Below are 16,070 nucleotides of genomic sequence, written 5' to 3' on the forward strand. Positions count from 1 at the left end.
TGTGCGTGCAGCAGCCGCCATGTGGGCTGCTGTAAGTGACACTGTGTTGTTGCTGCTGCTGCTGAGGTGTGTGCACATAGAGAGAGTAATATGCTTTTAACAGAACATGTTATATTACTGTGATGTTACTGTCGGACTAACGTTAGCTTGTTAGCTCCTCTGAGGGAGGGACTTTTGAAAGTTTGAAGGCAGGGCAAGAGAACAGAAGGGAGGGAGAGGGAGAGAGTGATCTGAGAGTTGCGAACTACACCTTTAAACGCGCCAAAATGAATGAAACAGTACTTTTAGGCTAGGGTGTCTCACTCCAATATTGATATTGGATAGAAATCCAATATCCGATAAGATATTAGATAAGCTTTTGCTTGATCCCGCCCCTTCTCAAACTGAGGAATACATATCTATTATATCTATTTCTTGTTTGTTTTTCCCTGTATAATGATTAGAACATATGTATTCAATGTTTTGTTTTACATTGTTTTGATGTTGATTCTGTCGTGAAATTTGAGACAAAGAATGAAGAAAATTTTGGAAAATAAAGGAAATATCACATCAGAATATATTGGCCTGCATCTAAAATCTATATATATCTATATACGCACGGATACATATTATTTTTCAGCATCTTTTAATTTGTTTGTATTCATTCTATTCAATTGTAGAATATGCTTATGTTTAAGTTAAACTAGTAACAATTAGTTACGAGTTTGTAGTTATATTTTTAAAAATTTGTATTGTATTTATTGAGATTATTTTTCAGGGTCTTCTAATTTGTGTATTTTATTAAATTGTAGAATATTATTGTAAAGTAATATATAAATTTCATGTAACGCATTAGGTAAATATAACATTCTACACTACAAAATCTATAATAAATATAAGTATTATTCGCTTTGACATCGTATCACCTCAATATCAGTATCGGTTACCACACAAGACAGCAATATCGGTATCGTATCGGAAGTGAGACGTTTATTACACTTTGGATGAATTAAACTTTATCTGGGGTTTATAGAGAGATCAGTATTTTACATGTTACGTCTAGAATCATCCCTGAGTGTTGCTTTCTACTATGAAAAAGTTAAATGATGTAAATGTGAGCCGACAGATTCAAATAAAATTTCACACTGCTCCACAGGGATCCTACATCAGGTCAGACCAGCACGCTGTACTCCGTGCTGTGAAACATAATACTCACTCCATGTTTGTGACACTTGGAATTGCACTCGTGAGCTCGGAGAAAAGAGGCATTGCGACACTCTCCGTTGAAGCAAATCTGTTGAAATAAGATGTGGGGAAACAGGAACATAGGCTTTTAACAAAGGGGATTAAAAAATATCAAAGAAACAATTCAATGGGTTTTTTTTTTAATTTAACAGTGTTCTCCTGAGATCAGGACACATTTCTGTCTAACAAACCAGGAGCTGTGATAAAAACGCAGCACCAAAATAGAGGTCCTCATGTTTATGCTTCTAATGCTGTGTTTTTACAATTTATCACACATCATGCATTAAAATATCCAAATATTTACACTACTTACTGTAGCAGCTGTATTGTGCTCCCTACTGCCCCCTATTGACAAGGATGAGTATTCCACGTACTTGTGAATGTTAAAAAATAAATAATTTCATTATCGTCCTAGTGGCTGATCTAATGCACAATGATCAACAAAAATACAGAACTATTTATATTATATTATTGTTGATTTTTTTGTTACTTTTTTAACACAATTTATTTTTTAATATATTTTTAGAATAAACCAAAACAGCTTTTGATTACATCCAGAATATAATCTCAAGCTCCACCTGCGCCCATTGCCCCCCCAAATAATCCTGACAAATACGTTACAACACATTTTCAAATTTATTGAACTAAGGGGGCACAAAGTAACATCATATTTCATAATAAATCAAAAATCTAACACTAAATTAAACTAATTACCTGCATGAAAAAAAAGGTAAAAGTGCAGTAGAGTGTTGATGTCTCACCGATTCCTCCCCACACTTGGTCCCCGTCATGACGAGGCCTGGGTCCAGAGTGTCTCCCTGTGGCTCCTCGTCACCATGACCCAGCTTGTACACGTGCGTTCCCAAACACTGGACCTTCCTGTGACCAATCGTCACAGTGGTTTCGATACGCACTGCATTGTTCTCAATAGGTTTGGAGGCTGAAGTTGAACACTGGATCTTCCCACATGTAGCGTCCCTGCAGAGACAGAAGGTCAGAGACAGAAGGTCAGAGACACGAGGAGGTCAGAGACATGAGGAGGTCAGAGACACGAGGAGGTCAGAGACACGAGGAGGTCATACACAGGTGAGAAGTTTCAACCTGAAAATAAACGACTGCGTCATTCATTTATAGGATAAACACCTTGAGATGAACCATCTCGTTTTCAAGGAGGTCCTCAGTAATGTTCAAACAAAAAAGAGATGCACAAAACGGAAGCAGCTGTACATGCATTTCACAGAATACAAACAATAACACGTAGAGGCAAACATTACAGTATGTTACATAGCTCTCACACACACACACACACACACACATCACACACACACACACACACACACATACACACAGGGCTTTTAAGACATAAACTAACAAATATAAGGTATGAACAAGAAAACTCAAAAACAGTTACATACAGTTTGAAGGTATTGCACATGAGCTTTTTTAAACATACAGTATTAAGGGAGGTTATAGAGCGGATAGAGGTAGAAAGATCATTCCAATCACAGGGGGCTTTGTAATTAAATGAAAGTTCGCCAATTACTTTTCTGGTCCAAGGATAAAGAATGTTTGAGATCGTCACCTTTCTTTACAGCTCCTGTATTTCCCCAACATATCTTTGCCACAGTTCCCGTACATGTCCCCGGCCTCGTTCACCTTTCTGAAACACACATCAGGGGCCGGCCGACCATCTGTGGTTTGAGAGAGAAAGACGCGCACACACATTTAGATACTATGTTATTATTATGTGGCCACCTGATGGAGAACAGATGGTCCGAGACGGGTTCTGCACAACAACGACGCTACAGGACGTCTCTGTGACGACCTGGACACGAGTGCTGTCCAATAACAATATATGATTCTGTAGTCCATTAAATAGAAGTCTCTCCCTCAATGTTACACTGCGTTAACAGACAACATTTACCTACAAATATGAAAATGAAATAACAGTAGAGAAGAAACTGAGAATTGCACAGAAAAACAAGTTATTTTAAAAAATAAAGAAGAAAATGAAGAGTTGAGTTATTTTAAAAAGTGATTTCACTGATAATGATGCATGACGGAGCAGCAGAGACGTCTCATGACTCTTGTCTAATGTGAGTTGAAGAATCACATGCTTTCACAGCCAATAGATTTTATAAAAAAAAAAAAAGAAAAACAAGAAACAAATTATGTTTGTAATAAAAAAGCAGATAAAAATGGCTTTTGGACCCAAAAACCTCTCTTAATAACAAGCATGGATCTGAACCAAGGAAAATGATCATATTCTGAAGTTTAAATTGTAAAGATTGAGCAGCAGAAAGTCAGTGAAGGCCAACATTTACAAAACAAGTCCATGTTAAAACCAAAAAGTAAATTAATAATGCAAGTGAGGAAATATTGATTAAAACTAAAGATGAAGTGCTTTTTTTCAATGACTGACAGTTGAATTCTTGGATTGCAACCAAAGGAGGCTGTAGTTTTCATCTTACAGTTAAATAAGAAATTAAGCTAAATTATAAATGTATAAAGAAAAGTTGCTTATACTGTATTACAGTTATCAATGAGTAATAATGTAATGGTTAGGCTTTGAATTTTTGAATTGTGCTGTCAGCACTCAGTATAAATGCAATCCTTACCCTTTAGAAATAAAAGCACAAAATAGATTGATTTAATGGATACATTTAGAAAAGTTTTTTTTTTGGACCAATTATTTTGAAAATGGGTCAGTGACAAATTTTTGCTTCCCTACTTACAAGTTTAAAACCACTTCTGTTAAAAACTTTAGCACAGTTCAAAGTATAATTTAAACACAATCATATTTGTTTTAATAAGCTGTGAGTAGGGCTAGGCCAGTTTGCCTATAAAAAAATCTCCAATTTTTTAAAGAAAAATTTGAGTTTCGATTCCATTTTTTTGTTAATGCACTTAAAAATGACTGCAGACATCAGACATATTGTCAAAAGTGCAACTTTATTGCTGTGATTGTCCTCAATAGTTAAAATGCATAGAACAATCCCAAAATAAAAATAAATGAGGCTCCGTCATTCAATAATTTCAAGCTTTAATTCAGGTTTAAGCAAAACTGCAACAGCAACTTCACAGTAGCTTCAATTTTCTGATTAAAAAAATCTGATAACTACATATTTTTTAACATATAACATTACAACTAAAAAAATAATAAACCCTTCCCTTAGCATCTCAGCAAAGTGCGAATAAAAAATTAAACATGCCTGTGGCACACATATAGCCTACTCAAAGGGTAAACAAATGTAAACAAAGAGGGGGCTGGCTCACATCACGCTACGGTAACCCACAAGGACGGAACGCGTAAAAGTCCAAAAAAAACGTGGTGGGAAATATAAATAAATAAATAAATAAATAATTTATTTTTTTTTTTTTTAAACTCGATTTTGTATCTGTGAGTAGAAAAGACTCCCTGGCAGACATGTGATGAGGTGAATAATGGACTTAAACTGATTAATAAGTGTAAATACTGACCTGGTCCCCACAGAGACTGACACTGCTGTTCCAGGGTCAGACACATGCCTGTGTAGCAGTACGCTAGTCCACCTGAGCACGAGGAGCCGTCCACCAGATAAAAATTAGCCGGGCAGGACTCGGCCTTTCCATCGCAGTACTCTGGTAGGTCACATGACCCAGAGGCCGCTCGGCACAGGACGCCTGGACTCTTCAGCTTCACAAGGAGAGACACGGACAAGTAGAGGAGTATGAGCAATATTTCTAACCAGGTACATGTTTAACAGTTTTAGATAATTATGCAAGTCTTATATTATGGCAGAATTTACAGCCTTACACTGTTGGGAAGATGCACATTATAACATTTGTAATTCATACACAGAACGTTAGCTAGTGGTAATAAAATACAGCTGCTTGGTGGAGCAGATGTTAGCAATGCAGCAATAGTGTGTATAGCATTGTTGTGTGTACATGCCCTGGTCTGGTTTCATTTCCACTATCCTACTAAAAAAATGCATGTTAAATACTATTGTGACTGACTGAGTTGAGGAGTGAATATATAAAATAGAATAGAACTTTATTTGTCATTGCAACAAGTACAATGGAATAGCAAAAAGCCCTTTAGTCATTGCAAACAACAATCATTTTAAATAGAATAAATAAGAAAGTGCATAAAAATAAAATCAAGGTGCAAAAGCTGTATGTCTGTGCTTCAGTGTATCCTGATTCACCTAAAGCCACGACATAACCTTTGACTTGTAAAAAAGAAAAACCATTAAAACTGATTTTACACACTGTGCTATGAAGGAAATTAAATAAAACAATAGTGCAAACATTAATCAAATGTGTAAACATAGCGCTGACGTGGAACAGCTGATCAGCTGTAATTATTCGGTCAATGTGGCTGTTTTATTTGTTTGTTTGGTGTCACTATATATTTAGCACTCAATACTGCTTCTATTGGCTTTAAAGGATCCTCCACTGTTTTTACAAATGTGGCCTAAAACCGTTAAAATGTCCTTATTAGAAGATCTACGCTTAACTAAGCGCATTATTTTGCACCACATTAATGAAATTAACTTTTAAAACTGGGACTACTTCACCCTCCTATAGAACTCAATGGACTAAAAGGGGCTAATCACGTCACCAATGACATCATTTCAACATGGCGGCGCACAGGGTAAAGTAGTCCCAGTTTTAAAAGTTTAAAAAAAAAAACAAATATGGTGCAAAATAATGCATTTTGTTAGGCATAGAACTTCTAATAAGGACATTTCAAAGGACATTTGTAAAAACAGTGCAGGATCCCTTTAAGAGGCCTTTGTGTTCCGAGCAGCTCAGTGTGTGATGTCATGTGAGTACTTTGCAGTTATGGCAGCAGACTCCATGGGCACACTCCGCTCCAGCCTTCAGGGTGCAGTTGTTGGCGTTACAGCAGGGACTGGTGCATTCCTGCACATGCATAGTACAAGAGTCATTATTCCTGACCAGAACTGTAAGTCTGCGTAATTTGCTCGCACGCACACGCACGCACACACACTGACCTCCTCCTCCCCGCAGTCACATTCCTCTCCATCCTCCAGGTAGCCGTTGCCACAGCGCTGGCCCCCATACATGGCTCTGGTGTTGGGTAAGTTAAAGAGACACTTCCCTCCTCCAGAGCTGAGGTAGCTCTTCAGCTCCTTCCTGTTACAGGTGTTGAACACACGGGGAAACGGGTGCCTGCGCCAGAGTGGAGGCGAATTAATAAAGTCAGACGTCTCCTTTTAAATCATCATTTCTCTCTTTCAGTGCATCCTACCCTGTTGCAGCGGCCATGATGCAGCCTCCGTCCTCTGCTTTTGCCTGACAGCAACCTGCGATGTCGTGGCTCATACCAAAGTTGTGGCCCATCTCGTGGGCCATAGTCGCAGCAACGCCAACCGCTGACTCTGAGTGGTCCTGTTCAACAGAGAATAATAATAAATGTAGGATCATGTGACATTGTTGTCAAATGAAATCATCAGACCAAGGTTGGGGTAAATCATAATTGTAATCGCGTAATAATGATTACGCAATAATTGTAACTGTAACAAATCTGTTGCTGTCGTAATCTTATTGAATTGTGAAAATTGACTTTGTAATTGCAATTGGTATTAAAATTCTACAAAAACTGTCGACTATAATTTAATTAAACGTAAAACTATGGAGCAATGTTACAGTTCTCTAGCTTACACATACACAGTCAACCAATATCAAAATATGTTCCATGTAAAAAAAAAAAATCCCAGTTCTCTTGAGGATCATTTTACTGTTTCGAGGGGTTTACTGACCCAAAAAAGGCTCAGACGCCCACACCAAAAATATTAATACCAACATTTTCATGTACAAGGAAGCCTAAAAATGTAACCAAGATATGAAAAACAAATTGGATGATAGATTATTGTTTTTAGTTTATTTTATAGGTGATTTAAGATTTTGTGACCAATTTCTATTTAGTTAAGGGAAATATTATGTCATAACTAGAGAAGAAATGGAAGAATTTTGTAAGAATGTTGAGTTTTTTTTCAACTGTTTAACATTAGAAATGACTGCAAATATTGTTAAGTTTCATTTACACAATGATTCATGTTTTCTCTGTCATTTTTACTTTATCCTGCGGGTCGAATTGGATGCTCTAAAGGGCCGGATTTGGCCCCCAGGCCATCAGTTTGACACACAAGTGACGCTAACAGGAAGCTAATACAAAAGGAAAGTTACGTTTTATGGGGCTCATTAATTGTAATTGAACTTTAGTAATTGTGAACATATTTATAATTTACTTTCAGGTGAAAAATTACATTTGTAGTTTCAAAAAATCACCGTAAACGTAATTGAAAATGGATAATTGAAGACGTAACTGAAATTCTAAAAGGTATTTAACCCAAACCCTGATTCAGAAATAGTGAGAAGAAAATATTAGCACTAATTTATTCACTGCACTTCACAGCTGTGTAACTTTTCTCAGTCTTTTCATCAGAAAGTTTATATTCAACTCAAGCAAAGGCCACACATGCTGATTGTTAGCACTTTGTTTACTGTGTCGTCTCTCACCGTGTTCACTCCACCAGACTGGTAGTCAGAGCACATGGCTTTGAGCGGGGCCAGGCCGATGGTGGTTCCCTGAAATGGTTTCCCCCTGGAGACGAAACGCAACAATGGGAATGAGTTCCAACTGGACAGCGTCTCATTAGGGTCCAAAAGTAAAGAAAGAAGCTACGCTGACGTGATGAGCTGAGCATTGTCGTTCGGCAGCGCCTTAAGTTGTTTGCTTCTCCACGACAGGAATGCTGCCAAAGTGCTGTGCGGATTATCGGAAACGGTGATCAAGTCCTGACTGGTCCACACCTCCAACCCAATCAGTGCCACACGGATATTCAGAGCTTTGTAGTACTGTTGGTGCAGGAAGACACAGAAACATATATAAATATAAACTGTGACGGTTTGAGCTTCATATGATGTGTTTGATATCCATCGTTACCTTGTCAACCAAGTTGGCCGCCTCTAGTAATTTCTGCTTGGTCCTCTCCAGGTTACTCCCATGCCTCTCAAACTAAAAAACGTCCATAATTAGAATGTGTCCATCATTTTTTATGAGATAAAATCATAGTTTTTGCATCATTGATCCATGAACGTCATTTACTCAAATAAAAAAAGGGAAAAAAGCTGAAATTGCTGCTGAAATGTTTGTTTTGGTCAACACTGTAAACACTCTCTTATTGACATTTTCTCAAACGTTTTGCACATTGCATTGTGGGATTTAGAGTCCAACATGTGTTTTTATTTCATTCTGGCGTTGATTTCTTGTGTTTGACTACTCAACACATTTCTGGTGTTTTCAATGAGGTGATCGTATTATGCGGAATACTGGGAACAAGCCAGAACTAAAATGGTGTCAAGTGAATCAATGCCCCCTACCCCCCCTTGTCTGGCCAAAACAAAAAAAAAAAAAAAAAAAAAAACAATAAATCACAGTGAGAATGAGGTAAAAACACTTTACAGAATATGTGAACAAGAGAGGAACATTTTTGAACTTGAACTACTGAGGGTAGACTTTATTTTACCTTCTAGAATTAGTTTTTGATCATGTTTGTTATACTGTGTGTGTTACAAACAGTGTAGCCAGGATTAGTAGTTTAAAATTATATATATTTATATTATTTATCATTTATGATATTTTTTAATTATATATATATATATATATATATATTGCATTATATATTGTTTTATTTTAAATTTAAATTTGAGAAAGTGAAAATATATAATACAGTTGTTTAAGATTGTGTTGTTTTATTTTGAAAAGAATAATTTAAAAAAAATCAATCGGTAAGTGTTTTTTTTTTTTTAATGAATTACTAGACATTTCAGGCGACCCCGATATGGGGTCACAAACCCAAGGTTGAATAACACTGTGTTAGTCCATTAACTTACATTAATACGTCATGAATAAATAGAAAATCTTAATAATAAACAAGAAAATGCATGGGAATTTGACTTTACAATATCTTATGTTACTAGAGTCACATTATGTCACATAATGTATACAGTTTATACGTTCATACACTGATACATTGATGATGTACTGACAGCTTAAAAACCCTGCAGGTGTATCAATATTTTACAGGTAAAATGAACAGTATTATACAGAAATTGTATTAAATTGTGCACATTTTCTCCTCACCTCAGCCTTATCAGCCACTAACAGAAGCTCCACGTATTTCATGTTTTGGCTCACTTCTCGTTTTCTCTGAAACCACAGACAGGAGGTCACATGATGAGCAGGGATGACCCAATACAACCTTTCACTTCCAATACAATACCAATATTGCAGCCTTGAGTATTTGCCGATACCGATATCGATCCGATACAATATCAGCACGAATCATGAATACTTATATTAATTATTTTGTAGTGTGGAATGTTAGAAAAGGTTTGATCAAGTGATGTTACTCAGAGAACAATAGTCAGCAACAGTAGGTATGAGAAAAACTGACCTATATATTATTAACCCATTGATTACATACATTTGAACCTTTAACATAATATCTACAGTATTTTACAACTGAATAAATATAATATAATATACATCGGTGATTTTAACGAACCCACCCTCACTCTGCTCGCTGACATGGTTCCACTGATGAAGTCATTCAGCTCCTCCTGCTTCTCCTCCTTGTTGCCATGGTGATGCAGGCAGCTACCTCTGGATAGATGGAGGCTCTCTGCTCTGAACAAGGCGTGACGCTCATCATCCTCAGCAACAGGAAGAGGCTCTATCAGGTAACTGACGCTGGTGTTTAGTGAGATCAGACCCCTGAGGAAACAAGGATGGCCCTGTTCATAGATCCCAACTTATATTTTTTTTTTTTTTTTTTTTACATTTCATTTGCCAGCTGCTGTGATTTTATAGATGGGTGGAGCAGAGGGATGTATTATTGGCTCTAATAAATAAAGTTCAGCTGGGAGACACAGCCAAGCACATGGTTCCAGCTTCCTCCACACAACCACTTGTGACTGTGAGCACAAACGCCTCACACACACACACACACACACACACACACACACGCAAACACACACACGCAAACACAATGGTGCACACAAAACAGCAGGTCACGCAGCTGCTAAAAAACACATCTGCTGAAATCAGGCCTCCGCACGTTAGTGTCCCTCAGCGCGCTGTTTGCATTCCTCTGGAGAATTTACACAAGTCGAGCTATAACCAAGACCGGTTGCCAACAATGTGCGTGTGCTGATGGTCACATCTCTAACAGAGTGGAGGGCAGGAAGCGTTTGTGTTTGTTGAAAACACAGGATCTGCAAAATGAGCTGTACTCAGTGAACCAACCCAGGAGCAATGACTAACGGCTAACTTAACAGATAACAAGATACACAAAAACACACAACTGTGTCCCCACATCCTTTCAGTTGAGACACACCCTGATCAAAGGATGTAATACTGACGTTTCGTACCAACTCCGAGGAGAACTTCTCGTCACCTTCCCGTTTCAAAACCACTGCTGCACACCACACTGTCCTAACCATCAGTCAGCTTTTTTTTAAATTTTTTATTTAATTTTACCCAGTATTATTTTTGAATGCACTAAGTTTTCATAGATAAACAAAAAAGCAGTTTTTCTGCATAACAAAACTTTTTTTAAACTTAAAAGACAAAGGTGATAATAATAATAAAAAATAAATAGATTTAATTAATGTGAGTTTTTTTTCTCATGCAGTAAGGACAGAGCATTGTGACAGTGAAAGCTATTTCAGTGCTTTACTGTATGATGTTAAGGCTTATTGTGTTGAAATGTACATTTAGAGTAATACATAACTCTTTCATATTCAATATAAAAGGCCTTACATGGGCATTTCATAACTTCCCGTACACATTTCCCTCTCATCTTCACTTATTTAGCTGAACACAGAACTGATGGAAATAACCTCAATGGATACTAAAAGGTTTATGAAGGTGAAATTATGTTAAAAAATAAATAAAAATAATAATACATCATCGTCATAGAATCTATCCAACACCTTGTGGTCTAATTTGTGTCATGTGTCAGGGCATTGTTGTGTGCTTATTATTGATGCTTTTCTAACAGCACATTTTTTATCACCTTCACCAAAGAGGAAGTATTTTCTCTGGCGTTTATTATTGTGTTTGTTTGTTTGTTACCAAGACTACGTCCACAGTACAGATCAGTTTGAAAAAACTCCTATCATTGGCAAAATGTAAAAAAAATTCATATCTTGATTCATCATTGACTGATCTTTATGAAATTGGACTGTGTCCAGTTTAATCCTGATCAGATCTGGATTATGCATTTCATTGCAATTTTTTTTGAAACAATGGGGGTGCCCGTACATTTAGACCAACTGTATTATCTGGCATTATCTGGCAAAAAGGATATATGCACTGTCTGATTGATCTTGTTTCTTGTGTTTGCCGTCACTGACTTCTTGTTGCCATGACATCATGATTACTTGTTTCCTTGCTCCTCATCGATCATTAGTCCCTTACTTCTACCATTTAAATCTTGAGAACGGAGATGGTTATTAAATCTGACTACAAATACCTTTATTTTTCTTATAGTGTGTTGACATTTTACTTCGATTCATAGTTAAGATTAGTTGATACTGAAGCTTCCCTGTTCTTGATCACACTTTAGAGCTACTGTTTTTGGTCGCTGCTCTGTTTATGGACAATAATCATGTATATGTTTTGATATACTGTGGTCTACAGCTATAATACAAATAAAAGCTTCCTACCTGAGTCCTGAACATGTGCTGAGAGCGACGCTGGAGCCCTCCACGCCCACTACTTCACCGTGGTAAAAACAGTGTCGCTGAAATGCAAAGTTATGGTCAGTGAACAGAATAACTAAAGCTACCATTCATAGAAATTAACTGAATTTCTCATACTACCTCAAAGTACCACCATATTTCTGCTGTCAATCTTTTTTTAATGCATATTTTGTAAAAATTGTAAGTTTATGCATATTTTTATATATATATAGACTTACGCTGTTGGCAGGAGAAGACGACCTACGCGACCCATCAGCTGTGTACCATATTTCTTGATATCCAGGAGCCAGCAGCTGACTGGTGAAAGACAACACAAGCTCAGGTACAGCAGAATAAATGCAGTGTCATCGCATTCAGTCTGAGAAAACATCAGGCTGATTCATGTTTAATGAGTGAGTAAAAGCTGCAGGATACTGAGCAGACACAGAACCCAACGATCTTCAGAGAGATAAAGGAACACACACAGGAATAGGGAGAAGGGCTGGACATAAACCAATAGAAAGTATAGCTAAGATGATGACTTTCATTCTTACAGTTTATTATTTCTGTTGGCCTTATTTTTTTTTTAATTTTTAAGTTGAGGTTTTCGTTTCTTCAGACAAGGATTTTCAGGAAATTTTCTTTTTTTTTTTTCTTTGCAATTCATAACAATAGATACAAATAACTTAAAAATGTAAGAAAAGCGCTAAAGAAGAAAGAATGAAAAAACAAAAAATAAAAACAAAATCAACAAAAGATACAACATATACCAACATTTTATTTGTGTTAAAAAAAAAGACAAAATGGATCTCACTGGAACTATTGCATGGAAATCAAAGGAAACTTCAAAGGAACCATCAAAGGAGATCTGACAAAGACTGGCAGTTGACAGTCGAAACATGTCGGGACGTAAACATTTCCTGAATAATAATAATAATAATAATAATAAATTAAACCTCAATTTAACATGCTGTTAAAATTTATCGCACTGGACATATATTTTTATTTATTTATCCAAACAGGAAGATTTTTAAATTCATGCACAAGACAATCTTATGGAAGCCCGTTTCCGCCACTAAAAAAAAAAAAAAAATCACCAAGGAAAGTCATAATTATGAGTTAGTAAAGTCATAATTATGTGAAACAAATTCATAATTATGAGAAAAAAAGTCATAATTACAAGTTAGTAAAGTCATAATTATGAGAAAGAAAGTCATAATTATGAGTTAGTAAAGTCATAATTATGAGTTAGTAAAGTCATAATTATGCATATTTCTATGTGAATTTCCAAGCAAACAAAGTATTTCATCATTTGTAAAGCCCCGTCTAAAGTAGTCTTTGAAAGTCTTATCAGCCAGCTCTCAGTGTCAGCTCACCACATGAACAAGCTGCTGTAAATGTGTTTAAGTATCTCATAATTATGACTTTTTATCTCATAATCATGACTTTCTAACTCATAATTATGACCTTCTATCTCATAATTATGACTATTTCTCATAATTATGACTATTTCTCATAATTATGACTTTCTATCTCATAATTATGACTTTCTATCTCATAATTATGACTTTCTATCTCATAATTATGACTTTCCTTGGTGACTTTTTTTTTTAGTGGCGGAAACGGGCTTCCATACAATCTGCATCAGGAAAGACTGATAGAAAAACATGAATATGTGGGAAAACCCATTACAAAATTAGTTTTATTTTAATAATGCATGAAGTTCCTTTAATTCTCCATCTGTGATTCTTTGGACTCTATCCAGTGTGGATGCCTGATTTCCTGCCCTTTTTCAGTCCAACTGTGTCTCAATCCATTCTTCCTGTTTTCATTCATAAACGTTGCCTGCCTCGCAGCTGCTTTTGTTTTTGCTCCGTCCTTCTAAAATCCTCCCTCAGCTAAAAGCTCCCAGAGTCTCACTGCAGTGCCTCCAGCTGGAGCTACTTTAATAACACGACACAGGAACATTATCCACAATGATTAGATTCATAGAATTCCGGTTATCGACGTCACTAATGATGAAGAAACTTGTGATTGTGATTCAGTCATTTGTGCTTTTACACCCCGATAGTCAGGAGGACTGGGTATGACTGGGTCTGAATGCTGAAAATGCATTTGGTTTGGTTTTAAAGGTCACTTTGAAAAGTTTATCATGTCAAATCTTTTAAAAATTTCCCATCATTTTGAGGTGCACTTAAACGCAATCCCTGTGTGCAGTGATAATCTTCGTTTGCAGAGTCACATTTTCAGGAAGTTTTCTCACTGATCTTGGGATAAAGTTATTTTAGTGGTCATTTTTTTTTGCAGGGGAAGTTATTACAACTACAGTGAGGCCAGGATGGACGACTGGAAAAAAGAATTAATAAAATAACTGAATAAATTTTAAAAAACGTGAAAAAAAAAAAAAAAAGAAAAAAAAAGGAAAATTAAAAATTAAATACAAATAAATAAATATAAGTGGGAAATAAATACAAAAAAATTTAATATAAATAGATCATTAAATAAATGAATGCAAACGTATTTCCCAAAAATTAGTATAAATATAGATTGAATGAGTAATAATTATTTTCACTTTTATTCATTTATTTCATACATTTAAAAAAAACAATTTGTTTTTGTTTTGTGTATTTTTATTTTTATTCTATTATTCATTTATTTTTAATTTTGGCAGGTTTGAATCGCAAAATGTGAATGAGTGTGTCTGTGTTAAACTGGTTGACACCTATTGGTTAATCAAAATGTGATAATGTTGTTATTTTTCACGTTTATTTAGTTATTAGTTTATTAAGTTTAGTCCTGTTAATTTAATACTAATGTCTACAATCTAATAGAAACTTCGTTCAGGAGGTTTTTTTTCCCCTGATCATTTGTGGGTTTATTGCAGGATTAATACTAGTTTCCTCCCATCTGTCTTTTTCCAAAAGGCGACTTAGCAACTTACAGGGATCGTTTATAGTTTCAAAAACAAATATAAAGAAGGAATGAAGAGTGATATTTTAAATAGGTTCTGCATGCAGGATTATTTCAATGTGCTGAGTTTATACACGCTAATCTTTGTGGTGTGAAAATTGTCAAGATCTTAATGAATGAATCTCAATTCATCCTCTAGTTTAACACTCATCAATTTAAGCAACAATCAGCAAATGACCGACCTCCGCTAGCAGAGCAAACAAGAACTTCCCAATCCCCTAAAATGTCAGACTGATCTTTTAGAAGGGTGACAGATAAATGAAGGGGATTTTTTTTTTTCCCCGCCCCCGTCAGAAGCCCTAAGGACATTAGCCTCTTGAAACAATGGCAGCCTGTTGATGCAATCTGCAATAAAGCATGTCAAAGACAGAGGATCCACTTCATCTTTGAACAGATCAGGGCTTTGGCTAGAGGAGGCGTGTGCATCTAAATGTAATCTGCATCTAAATGCAGACTTTAAAATGATCAGCCACTGGTGATGATGTGATGATGTCACCCTAAACTGGGATAACCCCAAACTTCCTATTCTCTCCTCTGCAACTCTCTGTCACTCTGAGTTAACAACAGAATAAGAGATGCTTCACTAAACTTCACCAGCTGCTGTTTCCTATTCTCAAACTTTTTTGGCTCAAGTTAAATCTGAATCCAAGTTCCCCCTTTGTCCGACTGCAACATTTTGCTTAGAAAACTATCTAAAAACAACGAGTGATGACACACATTTTAAACAAGAAGACAGTCATCAACATCCCCCACCAGTATGATTCTCATTATAACTCACAACCTTTTCCTAAATGTCCTAAATCTAAGAACTTAGATGTATACAAAAGAAAATATTATCACATCAGAATATAAAATTACTAACTATCATAAAAGAAAAACTGTCCCCTTTGAAGATACCTCGAACAGAGTCAAAAAAACAGAACAAGGGCAATAACTCCGGAAAAAATAATTGTGCGCTTCTCATTTTCAAACTCCATCAAGGTATTGATACCCTGAAGCAACACACCAAATTTAGTTATCCTATCTTAAAAGGTTTCTGAGAAAAGCTGTCAGAGTAAAAAAAAAATGGAACAAGGACAATAACTGGAAAAAATAATTACTCACTTCTCATTTTC

At 36.0% G+C, this 16,070-nt stretch overlaps 1 protein-coding gene across 5 annotated transcripts in view; it reads right to left on the minus strand.

The window, feature by feature from the left end:
* The window catches only part of adam19b (ADAM metallopeptidase domain 19b), a 30,997-nt gene that overhangs the window by 4,253 nt on the left and 10,674 nt on the right, over positions 1 to 16,070 (minus strand). For 4 of the 5 annotated variants that reach the window (XR_003674973.1, XM_028460287.1, XM_028460288.1 and 1 more), the window contains exons 4-17: positions 12,225 to 12,303; positions 11,971 to 12,047; positions 9,811 to 10,015; positions 9,383 to 9,448; positions 8,183 to 8,254; positions 7,928 to 8,094; positions 7,756 to 7,840; positions 6,485 to 6,624; positions 6,228 to 6,405; positions 6,046 to 6,135; positions 4,705 to 4,900; positions 2,807 to 2,915; positions 1,986 to 2,202; positions 1,196 to 1,273 (exon numbers count right to left, since the gene is read on the minus strand). Coding sequence is in view for 4 of the 5 variants with exons in the window: in XM_028460287.1 (XP_028316088.1) it covers positions 1,196 to 1,273; positions 1,986 to 2,202; positions 2,807 to 2,915; positions 4,705 to 4,900; positions 6,046 to 6,135; positions 6,228 to 6,405; positions 6,485 to 6,624; positions 7,756 to 7,840; positions 7,928 to 8,094; positions 8,183 to 8,254; positions 9,383 to 9,448; positions 9,811 to 10,015; positions 11,971 to 12,047; positions 12,225 to 12,303 (1,759 nt within the window). In the remaining variant the exon portion in view is untranslated. The remainder of the gene's footprint in view (positions 1 to 1,195; positions 1,274 to 1,985; positions 2,203 to 2,806; positions 2,916 to 4,704; positions 4,901 to 6,045; positions 6,136 to 6,227; positions 6,406 to 6,484; positions 6,625 to 7,755; positions 7,841 to 7,927; positions 8,095 to 8,182; positions 8,255 to 9,382; positions 9,449 to 9,810; positions 10,016 to 11,970; positions 12,048 to 12,224; positions 12,304 to 16,070) is intronic. The other variant, XM_028460289.1, reaches the window with a different exon arrangement.

Source organism: Gouania willdenowi, chromosome 10, assembly GCF_900634775.1.
Source record: "Gouania willdenowi chromosome 10, fGouWil2.1, whole genome shotgun sequence".
In the NCBI taxonomy this organism is placed as follows: Eukaryota; Metazoa; Chordata; class Actinopteri; order Blenniiformes; family Gobiesocidae; genus Gouania; species Gouania willdenowi.